The sequence below is a fragment of the Neomonachus schauinslandi genome, chromosome 10 (genome assembly GCF_002201575.2).
Source record: "Neomonachus schauinslandi chromosome 10, ASM220157v2, whole genome shotgun sequence".
Lineage (NCBI taxonomy): Eukaryota > Metazoa > Chordata > Mammalia > Carnivora > Phocidae > Neomonachus > Neomonachus schauinslandi.
The window spans coordinates 36267883-36280668 of NC_058412.1; the positions used below are offsets into that span (position 1 = coordinate 36267883).

General features: G+C 36.0%; 1 protein-coding gene across 1 annotated transcript in view; it reads right to left on the reverse strand.

Moving 5' to 3' along the window:
• The window catches only part of ANAPC1 (anaphase promoting complex subunit 1), an 89197-nt gene that overhangs the window by 20228 nt on the left and 56183 nt on the right, over positions 1-12786 (reverse strand). The window contains exons 33-39 of the mRNA XM_021697340.1: positions 12677-12755; positions 11924-11998; positions 7879-7955; positions 7263-7353; positions 7119-7172; positions 6078-6271; positions 1524-1610 (exon numbers count right to left, since the gene is read on the reverse strand). Of these exons, the coding sequence (XP_021553015.1) occupies positions 1524-1610; positions 6078-6271; positions 7119-7172; positions 7263-7353; positions 7879-7955; positions 11924-11998; positions 12677-12755 (657 nt within the window). The remainder of the gene's footprint in view (positions 1-1523; positions 1611-6077; positions 6272-7118; positions 7173-7262; positions 7354-7878; positions 7956-11923; positions 11999-12676; positions 12756-12786) is intronic.

Sequence of the window (12786 nt, forward strand, 5' to 3'; positions counted from 1 at the left end):
TACTGAGACGAGGACTCCTAAAATGACAAATGTGTCTAGAAGGCTGTGTTCCAAGGCCATTTTTGCTGGCTATAAGCAGGGTCTCCAGAACCAGAGGAGCACACAGCTCTCCTTAAAACTGAAAGTGTTTATGCTTGAAATGAAACTGAATTCTATCTAGGCAAGAGATATGCTTAGATGTACAAAGCAAAGAATGACACAGTGACTCCTGGTGGCAAACTGAACAAAACCAGAGTAATCTGAGAAAAAGTAACTGATGCTCATGGAAACAGTGGCATGATTCATGCCAAATTCCAAAGCAACCTTCCTGCTAAAGCCACTGGCCACAGAATCTGTGTGATGTTGTACCCCTCAAGGATTTAACCTTACTGAAAAATAAATAAATAAATAAAGGTGCAGATCTGTTCCTGTTTAAAAAAAAAATTAAAAGCAATCACGGCCAGAAAAAAAAAAGATATTTATCAGTTACATAAAGGCTCTTGGTTGCTCACCAAATTAGTTTGTTTAAAATAGCTAAATTAAATGATCCTCCCAGCAATATGAAAGTGTGGCTCTTTGTTGTACCCTAACCACTAATTACTGACTTTAACAACTCAAAATGTCTCTCCTAAACTGACAAGCAAGAGACCACTTGTAAGAGTTGCATTAATTTAAGAAGAATATGCTTGTGCTCCATCTATCATCAGAATTTGGATGTCAAATCAGGCCACTTTTATAAAGAGCTAACTTTCGTTTATTATTACTATTTTAAACTACATTACACTAGAGTGTGACAGCTTAGTTACTCTGTTACTGCTCCATCTCTTGATGCTTCTCTTGAGAGATGAGTTGAACACACTGGTCACCTCGGATGTCACGGGAACATAGGAGCTATTTTCTCCCCCTCCTCCACATGCAGCAGGAATCAGCTCTGCCTGAAACTACTGGGGAGACTGCAGTGCTGATGGTTGTTTGTGCTCTCAAATGCAGAACTTCTATACAATCACACCTTTCCTATGTGTTTGAGGTTCCAGGGCTCACTGCCACTTCTAAGTTGTCTCTGATTCTTGGCTGCATTTTGCTTTTCGTGTCCCTTCTATTTCATTTATACAAAACTTCTCAGCATTTATGTAAAAGAGGGGAAAAGGGAATTCATATAGACACTGCCACTAAATCAGATCAATTTCTCTCTTAGAATTAAACAATTATAGTATAAAACATATCATCTTGCTTCTGTTGGCTAATATCTTTTGTTTGATGAATTTTTCCCAAAAGATAACCCTGTTTGGCCCACTTCTGGGTTCACAGCAGTTCTACTGATTAAAAAATGGTGGAAGACTGATCCTTCAGTTCATCAGATGTACAAAGTTCTCTTTTGGTCTAATACTTAGAGAGACATTTTAAAAGATTTAGTCAGGAAGATAACTTAGTCCAAAAAGAGAATAAACTAATTTGGAAATGAATCCATGGAACCAAATCATCATCAAATTACCCCTTGGAGACCTTACGAAAGATCACATTGAAGACAGAATCACTAGACTCACCGGTTATCAGTGCTGTGAGCTGGGAAGTGCGGGTAAAGGGCACAGAGAAGAGCTGCAATTGAAGAGTTTGACGTACTCAAAGAGTACCTGTGAAACAAATGCAGGAGGTAAAGACGTTATTATACTATGCAAACTTCCAAGGCCTTCTTGAGAATCAGGAAATTGGAGAACTGTGGCAAGGGCCCACTGATGAAATGCCTTGATAGATACAAGTGTGTCAATGCTACCAACGTGTCACTTTTCAGTGAGTCTTTAAGCCACTTCAAGACCATCTACTAATGAAAGCAGAAGCAACATCTCATAGATACTAACTTCCAAAACCTGAATTAATAAACATGGTTTTTTAACCGAAAATATCACAGTAGTGAGGACCATGAATGCAATCCTAGAGATTACAGATACTGACAAAGTCATGTATGAAGGACACCACTTCTCCAGTTCTATACATACGTCCTTAGACAATAACAACCCTCACTTCTAAAAATACGGGGTTTGTAACTGGGTGTATCTCAAACTTTTTTGTTTCTGTAAAGCCTGAGCATTTCCTTAAAATGATGGACTAAATGAAAAAGGTATAAGTTATCACAAAAAGTTACAATGAATGTATAAACAACTATTCCTCCAAGTACAAATAGCTTTTTTTCTTATCAATGTGATAAACTTATTTTTATAAAGGCCACATACTCTTTCTTTTTTTTTAAGATTTTATTTATTTATTTGACAGAGAGAGACACAGTGAGAGAGGGAACACAAACAGGGGGAGTGGGGGAGGGAGAAGCAGACTCCCCGCCGAGCAGGGAGCCCGATGCGGGGCTCGATACTCTTAATAAAATCTTTTGAGATTTTCCTTATATTATTTTACTGTTGCTCAAACTCTGCATGGCAAACAAGCAGATTACTCTAAAGTTCTAATGTTTTTCTTACAAATATTTTGAAATAAAAATAGTACCAGACATCACATAAAACCACTGTTGCAGATAACCAATACAGATATATATGTTATTATATACATTCACATGCACACACACACATACATATCCCCAAGTCTTTATCTATTTTAATAATTAAGGTATCAAGCAAGAACTTAGCATTTATCATATATACACATACTTAAGGAATTAGGAAGAAGAGATTTCAAAATTTATGTAAGGAAATACATCTATTTTCACATGTGCATAAAATAGGCCATTGTCTCTTTACCATTTCAACAAAACCAAAATCTAAAGATAAACGTTAGATATTGTTAGAAATTTTGAGATTGAACATAGGATATGGTTATGCAATGAGAAATTTAAATGTTGTCACAGAGTACACATAACCATTTAAAGACCAGGAATCATTAGAAAAGCAGAGCAGAGTAGGAGAAAATCTACTCACTATGAAAGCAGAGGAAATACGGTCACAGTATAAAACAATGAAAAATAAGATTGAATAAGATTGAGTATACTGGAATTGAAATTTTAAAAAAAGAGTACGAGAACAAGAGAGATGCAGGGGTTTATTTGGAAAGGAAAATAAGTTTTCAAAAATCATAAATAAGAAGAATTTTCATATTAAGATTTCCTTAACCATTCTTAATTCTAAACAATTAAAGAAAGAACAATTTGGGGCATCTGGATGGCTCAGTCATTAAGCGTTTACCTTCGGCTCAGGTCATGATCCCAGGGTCCTGGGATCAAGCCCCGCATCAGGCTCCCTGCTCTGCGGGAAGCCTGCTTCTCCCTCTCCCACTCCCCCTGCTTGTGCTCCCTCTCTCACTGTCTCTCTATCAAAATAAATAAAATACTGAATGAAAGAAAGAACAATTGTACAAAACCTGTTAAAAGAGAAAGCACACCTTTCTGATAATCCTTACTTTTTATACTTCTAGAAAGGTGAGCTCCAATATTTAATTCAGTCTTACAGAAGAGAGGAAAATAAAACTATATGACTTGTAGAAATTCTATCAGTTGACCAAGGTCACATAAACTAAAGTTAAATAAATGAAACAATACACCATATTCACAGATTGAAAGACTCAGTATTATAACAGATTTCAATTCCTCCCAAACCAATATATAGACTCAATGCAATTCTCATCAGTATTTTATCAGGTCATTTAGTGTGGAAAATCATACACAAATTCCAGTTTTTACACAAAAATTCAAGGAGCCAAGAACAGAAAAACACACTTTTGAAGAAGAAATCCCAGTTTGGAAGATTTATTCTACCTAACATCAAGACTTATTATAAAGCTACAATTATTAAGGATGTGATACTATGCAAGTATAGAAAACTAGACCAGCTGAACAGAATGGCCCAGAAATAAATGTACGTATATGGACACTTAATTTATACTAAAAATGGTATTGCAGAACAGTGGAGAAAAGATAAACTTTTCAATAATAGTGGGGCATCAATTATCAAAAAATCATACAGAAAAATCAGGTACAGGTAGATTTTATATCTAAATGTGAATGGAAAAGCTAAAAAACTTGTGAAAAATAAAGAGAGTATCTTCATTTGGGGGCGGGGGGTAAGGAAATATTTCATCAGAAGGACAAAACGTACAAACCATAAAAGAAAAATGTTAATAACTTTGTTCATCAAAAGACACCATTAAGAGAGTTAAAAGGTGAACCACACAGCAGGACAAGGTAAGTACAACACATAAGAGTGACAAAGGGTTCAGGATTATAATGATAAACCAATACAGAACAGTCAGACGAATAGAAACAGAGAGTAGAACAGATACTGTCAGGGGCTGGGGGAAGGGGGCAAGAAGGAGCTGCTGTTTAAAGGGGACAGAACTTCAATTCTGCAAGGTGAAAAATTCTGGCGATTGGTGAATACACTTACTACTACTGAACTGCACATTCAGAGATGATTAAGAAGATAAATTTTATGTTATGTGTATATTACCACAAATAAAATTTTTTTTTTAATTTTATTTATTTATTTGACAGAGAGAGACACAGCGAGAGAGGGAACACAAGCAGGGGGAGTGGGAGAGGGAGAAGCAGGCTTCCCACGGAGCAGGGAGCCCGATGCGGGGCTCGATCCCAGGACCCTGGGACCATGACCTGAGCCGAAGGCAGACGCTTAACGACTGAGCCACCCAGGTGCCCCCACAAATAAAATTTTTACATAAATAAGCCAATATGAAAATGGGTAGCAGGAGACTCAGACATCACAAAAGGAGATTCCCAGTTAGGCATTAAGGATATAAAAGGTGCTAAATATCATTATTCAGAGAAATGGAAACTAAAACCACAACTACTACCAGATGGCAAAATTAAAAAGACTAACAATAAAACAAGTGTTGAGAAGGATGGGGAGCAACTGGAACGGCATACAACACTGATGGGTATATTTGGAGCACCGACGGTATTATCTACAGAAGTTAAGCATACATACACACTCACAGATCCACACATAGATCTATATACAACAAAATCAAAGACATGTACAAGAATATTCATAACAGCCCCAAACTAGAAACAACACAGCCATCACAAGCAGAGTAGATCGATAACTGTGGTATAATCATACAATGGAATTCAACAGCAAGAAACAGGAATAGATCATTGCTACATGCCACACAGATGAATCTCAAATAATGTTGAGCTAAAGAAGTACAGTTGGCCCCTGAACAATGTCAGGGTTAGAGGTACCAATCACCCTGCACAGTCAAAAGTCTATGAATAACTTACGACTTCCCCAAAGCTTAACTAATAGCCTACTGTTGACTGGAAGCCTTACCGGTAACATAAACAGTAGATAAACACATATTTTGTATGTTATATGTACTATATGGTGTACTCTTATAATAAAGTAAGCTACAGAAAAGAAAATACTAGGAAAATGAAGGAAGACAAAATATATTTACAGGACTGTACTGTGTTTGACCAAAACAACAGTGTGTAAGCGGACCTACACAGTTCAAACCATGCTGGTCAAGGGTCAACTGTAAGTATGAAATAATACACAGTGTATGATTCCATTTGAATTTCAAAAACAGGCAAAGCCAGTCCAAGGTGTTAGGAGACTAAATAGTGATTATCTTTGGGTAGAAGTGAAGTAATAGTTAACAGGAGAGGCACAGCAGGGCTAGAGACAGGTATTCTGAGTTCTTATCTACATGGTAGTCTACAGGGAAGTCTTATAAAAAGAAGAGGTGGTCAGGAATGACAGATGCTGGAAAGAGAGCAAAGAAGGGGAAAACTAAGAAACTCTCAGGACTTGATGACCAATACTGTTCATAACCTTTATGAGAGAGTAGTTCAGTAGAAGGTCAAAGTCATTAAACAGTGGGGAACAAGAGGTGATGCACTGAAGAACTGAGTACCAACTCTTCTGCAAATATACAGCGAGGATGGTAACTCTACTAAGCAAGGCATAAACTGATGGCTAAACTTAAAAAAAAAAGCCCTTTTAAAGTGTAACAATGCTCCCCGATATGCTAATAGATAGGCAGGATCAAAAATTTTCAAGTATCTTCAAAACCAAAATAAATCACTTATAGATCTTGTTCATGAGATCGTTTCATTAAACAGAAAATATATATTCATTTACCTTCCTCCTCCCAGAAAGAGAAGTCCAAGGGCCATGTGATGGGCTAAGTGGAAACCATAGTTCATTTCACCACCTGTTTTCATGTGTAAGAAGCGACAAAGCTGCAAAACCTTTAGGTTCCCCGAGCCAGCCATTACCATGGCAAGAGAGAGCAGCACCACACTCAGGCAGGTTTCTAGGTTGTAAGGACCTGTCTGGAAATGCAAAAAAGACGACATACTACAACTGCAGTATTAGACTATAAATACAACTTTAAAAAATCTGTAAAAACAAAAATTTTCTCTGATTATGATATGTAAGTTATGTAGAAAATTCAGAAAATAAATATCAAAAGGAAATAACAATTCCTTGGAATACTAACACCCAAAGAGAACTGCCATAAATATTTAGCCTTTCCCTAAATCTTTTCCTGTATCTTACGAATTTTTTTTCAAATGAAATTGTGATATTATTATACATGATATTTTTAACTTTTTAAATCTATTATATATAAACAATCTTTACTCATAAAAATTCTTACACAAGTTTGATAGCTCCATTGTACAACAATGTCCAGATACCCAATAATCAAATGTACCTACTTTCAGACTTCTTGATTTTCCAGTTTTCTCATATTATACATAATGTTGCACAAATCTGTGTGGTTTTATCACGAAATAAAATCTTACAATCTCCTGTCATTAGAGCAGCAATGCCTCAAAAGGAATTGCATTTTTACTAAGCGCTAATTTTTTTTTTTAAAAAAAGAGTTACCAATAATCAGTCCTGAGACAGAGTGGCATAGGGTATGACAATCCATGAAGGATATGGTTTTTGCTATCACAAGAATTAGAGACCTGTACATCCTTCAAGCGTCAGCATACTTCCACCTAATTAATACCTCAGAACACAAAAACAAAGATGAGTCAAAACTTCAAATCTCCCATTCTAAATTCAAACAAACTGTAGAGATACTTAACAACACATAAGTAACTGAATTATCAGTGAATTTTCTTTAAGTTCAATTTTATTCCCAAGGAGAATGATCATAAAAAGACTTACTACAGAAGCATTAGGTGCAGACAAATAAGTCATAAAATCTTTTGCAAATTTATGCTGGAAAAACAAAAGAAAAAAGTCTTAAGGTTAAAAGAAGCATATCAACACTTTAAAAAAGAGAACAGAGTAAACTAAGATCCTTCTTACCAAACAATTAAATGCTGATAAGTTTTCTGAGCCAGCAAATCGAAAACCCAGAGACAAACAGGCTCCTGCAATTATGTAGACATGTGCTTGCCTGAAAACAGATTACAAGAAATTTAAAACTGCCATTATTTTGCTTTAAAATTCATTATTACTATTTTCTGGGGGCAAAAATAATAAATATTCCTGTTCTCAAAACTAGTTTGTATTCTTCTGGGAATGCTCAACTGTGCCTCTATTCCATCAGCAGATTTCTTCAGCAGAAGGACCATGTAGCCCTACTGATAAAGTGTGCCTCTTGATTGCATGTTTCACACACAGCAAGAAGATAATTTTTTAAAATAACTGCCAAATTTTTTAATGAAAAGGATAAAAGAGGAATATGTACAAGTTAAATCTCTGACACTGTTTTCTGAGGGCAAGAGCTCTACACTTCAGAGACCTAAACAAAAAACAACGAAAAAATCAACTCTGTGAGCATCTGATAAGCAACAGTTAGAAACATGGGGGATTCAGAATTACTCAAATCAAGGACAGCACTTTTCCCACACAGTATATTTCTATTTATCCATGAGAGATGCTACGTTAGCTCATTTGATTTACATATTTCCTGACTTACGACAAAGTTTCCAAATTCAAATCCTCTGAGCAAGGCAACTCAATTTCACTGAGAGAGATACTATTTTCTCTTATAATCTGCAAGAGAGAAAGCAAGAATACCTGGACATTAATATTCAAGTTACAAATATTAAATGATTTGAAAAATAACATACTGCTTTTGGGGCACCTGGGTGGTTCAGTTGGTTAACCACCCAATCTTCTGCTCAGGTCATGAGCTCAGGGTTGTGATATCAAGCCCTGCACAGGGCTCCGCACTGGGCATAAAGCCTGCTTCAGATTCTCTCCCTCTCCCTCTGCCCTCCCCCCAGGACCCTTCACCAAAAAAAAAAAAAGAAAAGAAAAAGAACATACTGCTTTTCGTGGCCACAATTATATATAATAAACCATTTTATTCAAAGACATATATTTTAATCACATTGAATGCAATCTAATTTCAAACCTAAGATGGACCCAACAATGACTGAATAGGACTGAATGTGTACGAACTGGAGGACTGAAGTGTATTCTGAGTCAGTAACAGGGTGATATTATTTCATACCAGTGAACTGAAATGCAAAGATGACTACAGAATAGGGCTGGAGCAAGTATATGGGAAAGCAGTAGGGAGGGGGAAAAAAGCAACCGGAAAGAACTCTAATCAGAGTTCTTATTCATGAGATACTTCTTATTCATGAGATATTTTTAGCCTTACGCCTACCAGAGTAAGGTTAGTCACTAGATTAGTTACCCAAGCTAAACTAAACCATCAATATGTTAGGGGCGCCTGGGTGGCTCAGTTAGTCTGCCTGCGGCTCAGGTCACAATCCCAGGGTCCTGGGATCGAGCCCCACGTCGGGCTCTGCTCAGCAGGAAGCCTGCTTCTCCCTCTCCCACTCCCCCTGCTTGTGTTCCCTCTCTCACTGTCTCTGTCAAATAAATAAATAAAATCTTAAAAAAAATAAACAAACCATCAATATGTTAATCTATAACTACTGTTTAGAAACCCATTGCTTTCCTTATAGTGTAAGTAGTAAATAAAACTTTATCAAAATTAAATTTGATTTAAATTACCCAATTAAATCATTTAATTAAGTAACTTAAAATTAAATTTTAAAAATTCTTCTTATAATCTTTTAGAAGACTCTTTAGAAGAGTAATATTTCAGGATGCTTTCTATAATAAACCAATAAATATTCCAAACTCACTTATGACCCAATCTTCTTATGTACTGAAATCACCAAATCAAAAAACTTGAAATACCTTTTCTCTTTGATAATCTCAATGAGGTAAGCAATTATGCTGGCTGTGTAATACAGGCTGATAACTACTTCCATCCTTCTTCCTTCCTCTACAGACTTTATTTTTAATTTTGAATGTTATTTACTCAGAAATTGAGTGACATTCTGAAAAACTGATATAACTCCAAAGTGAGTAATTTATATATACATAGATAACCTAATTATAACATTTATATAAAGTGTTTATTATAACATTATATAGGAATGGAATATTTCTATTTTGACAGCAGGCATTTATAAGCTCCTTTTATCTTTAAAACTGGAGCTTAAGGCCTAGGTTCAGCAGGGCCCACACTGGCTCTGTGACAACGAGCAATTTTCTTGACCGCTCTGTGTCTCGTCTGTAAAATGAGCACAGTAAATGCCTACCTTCTTGGTTCCCATGAGAGTTAGAAGACTCAATCTACTCAAGGCTCTTAAAATTAATGCCTGCTACATAGTAAGTCTTAAGTGTTAGCTGCTATCATCACCATCATCATTAATCTGTGTACTATAACACTATACTTGATCATAAACCATTAAAAAGCACCACTAAGAACCTGGGTTGTAAATAACTGGGGGAGGAGAGGGAGAACTCCTCCTCAATCTGGTCCTTGTCATCTTTCCTATGGTCTCCTAAAGTTTAAAAAAAAAAAATCAAAAATATAAGGAGTAATCAACGGGAGAAATGTAATCCTTTAAGGGCAAGGTAAAACATCCAGGAAATGAACAAGGAAAGACCACCAAACTCCTCTGTCTTGTACAGGTACAATGCAAAACTCTTAAGATCTGAAGTCCTACTAGCTAGTTTTAGTTTTACCCCAGCTTTTAATAGCTGGGTGACTCTGGACCCCCAGTCTGCCTTCTTTCAATTAAGAGTACACTGTAACAGTGTAACAGTACCTCTAGCTACTAAGTGCTAGCTGCTAGGAAGGAAAGATGGAAAAGACACAGTAGCTGACTTTGAGGCGTTCAGTCTAATGGATGCACAGACACACTGGTAACAAACAATAGCACATTGTTCCCACCCATGCACTGAGGGCAATACTTGAACAAGTCACAGTACAGCACTGCCTAAGAGCATAACACAAGGTTGTATAGTAACACTTGTAATGAAGGAAAAAGTGCTATGAAGACGTTAGTTGTTGTTATTTTAGATGTGCCTTAAGTCCAAACAAACAAAAAAGCAGTTTACAAAGTGACCTTTTTAATATCTCTTTTAACACTAGGTTGTACCCTACAACGGGCCTTGCTACAGAATCAATGAGATGAGTGGGTGAAAACTAGGAGAAGTGGAGAGTGATAGGAAGTATCAATGAACAGAACTGTAAACTTGGTATATGTATTTGGGGATCCCTGATATAAACAAGGCCAAATTTAAAAATATTAAGTCTGAAGTAAAAGAAGTACCAGAAAGATAACTATAAATTAAAAGTCCAAGGACCACATGTCCACAAAAGTTAAAAAGAGATCTCTGACATGGATCTTCCCTTTCTGTTCTAGAATACAGTCATTTGTGTACATGCTTAACTTTGTAAACTAAACTTAGTAAATGTACTAGAGTTTCTTGAGGACAGTCCATATTTCAGATGCATGTTAAATATAGCCTAGAGTTTAGCATTTACAGAGGTCATTTACAGAAGATCAACAAATATGTACTGAATGAAGGAATGGGGGGAAAAGTATAATTTTATACTACAATATAGATTTTAAAGGGCACTTTCAGAAAGAAGTGACATCTCTGACATCCAGATGTGCTAGGCGATAAAATTCTGGTGACAAATGGCAGAGTCAATTAAAACAACTCTTCCTCACCTGTTTCACATTAATGGTTAACAAACTGGAAGAATCAAACAAATACAAATATATCTAGGAGTTCAGGTAATGGATGAATAAACTATCAGACTGACTCTCTTGCAGAAAACAAGTATACACTCTGGGCAAAATATAAAAATTAATTATCATGGCATGGGTCAGCAAACTTTTCCTTAAAGGGCCAAAGAGTAAACATTTCTGGGTTGTAGACCATATAGTATCTAAAGCAACTCCTGATTTCTGCTGTTGTAACACAAAAGCAGCTATATGTAATAAGTAAATGAATGACATGGCTGTGTTCTGGTAAAACTTTACTTATAAAAACAGGTGGATCATAGTTCCCCAATCCTTGACCTAAAGGCACTAGAGATCAAACAAAAGCAAGCAGTCTCTAGAGGAGAGGTGACACTTAGAAGACGGGAAAACTAGTGGGTAAGTTTCCTTTTTCATGGCTTCTGGCCTGAGGGCAGGTCCTAGTCTGTGCCATAAAGGTCAGCTTAATTAGGATAAAAACATCAAAAATACTTTTTTAAGGTACTTTGGTATATTTAATTTTTTTTTTTAAAGATTTTTATTTATTGAGAGAGAGAGAATGATAGAGAGAGAGCATGAGAGGGAGGAGGGTCAGAGGGAGAAGCAGACTCCCTGCTGAGCAGGGAACCCGATGCGGGACTCGATCCTGGGACTCCAGGATCATGACCTGAGCCGAAGGCAGTCGCTTAACCAACTGAGCCACCCAGGCGCCCAGTATATTTAATTTTTAATACTACAATTTCTCAGGATCTGAGGCCAAAAGAGAAGACTGTGGTCTGTGGTCAGCACACAATCTTGAAGTTCCCATGTTTTCAAGAATACTATAATTATCAATATTGCCTTTATTAAAAAAAGTATTTTACAGGGTTTTGTAAAATCCCACAAGAAACTGTAATTTATGCCACTAAAGATACAACAATGTTTATTATATGTACTCACTTGAGGAACATTGCTATCAACCCACTTGGAATTTGGTAAAATATCATCCCACAGAATCAGGCATCGAGCAAGTGTCTTAAAAATGTAACAGAGAAAAAATCAATTAGAGTAGGCAAAGTTCATAGATTTTATAACAATGATCATATTAAATAATGTAAAAATCAGTTCCCAACTGATGGCAATTAATATCAACCTAAGCTAAACTCATTAAAATAAATTGAAGTTTAGATTTTAACACACAAAAAAACCCTACAACTGAGTTAATTGTTATTAAAGTTTGAAGGACTTTTAAACACTTGCTTCATAAAAGAAAAATCACAAAGAATCTTAGCACTGTCTTTATAACTTAAAAGCTTTCATATGCTAAAAACTTACAAGTTTAAACATTGAAGAATAAAGGGAAAATATAGGCAATTATGTCAAATAGTCATTAATTATACCCTTAATAGTAATGCTGCATCCTTAATAATGAAAGAATGTAAAATAAAGCAGCCCTAGTCACTTACTGCTTGTTGAATAATGTAAGAAGTTGAAATGTCAACTCCTAGCATTATATAGCAACATGGTTGTGTTTCCTGGCATTCCTACAAGGTACATTTGGGAAATATCAAAAGAATACTATCAATTACATCTAGATGATGGATTAATAGTAAAAGGCTCCCCTATAGAAACATTTATATTCACAAGCTAAACTTGAGAAACACAAACAGACTCCTAATGGTAGCAGAAATAAAAAATTACAAAGTACCATACCCTAAGCAAGAGAAATTCTGGCTTCACAAAGTCTAGCAAATACATGGTGTCAGGAGCACGAAGCCAATCTGCAATAGATCTGTTGGTGGAGGATATCAGTAGGCATTATT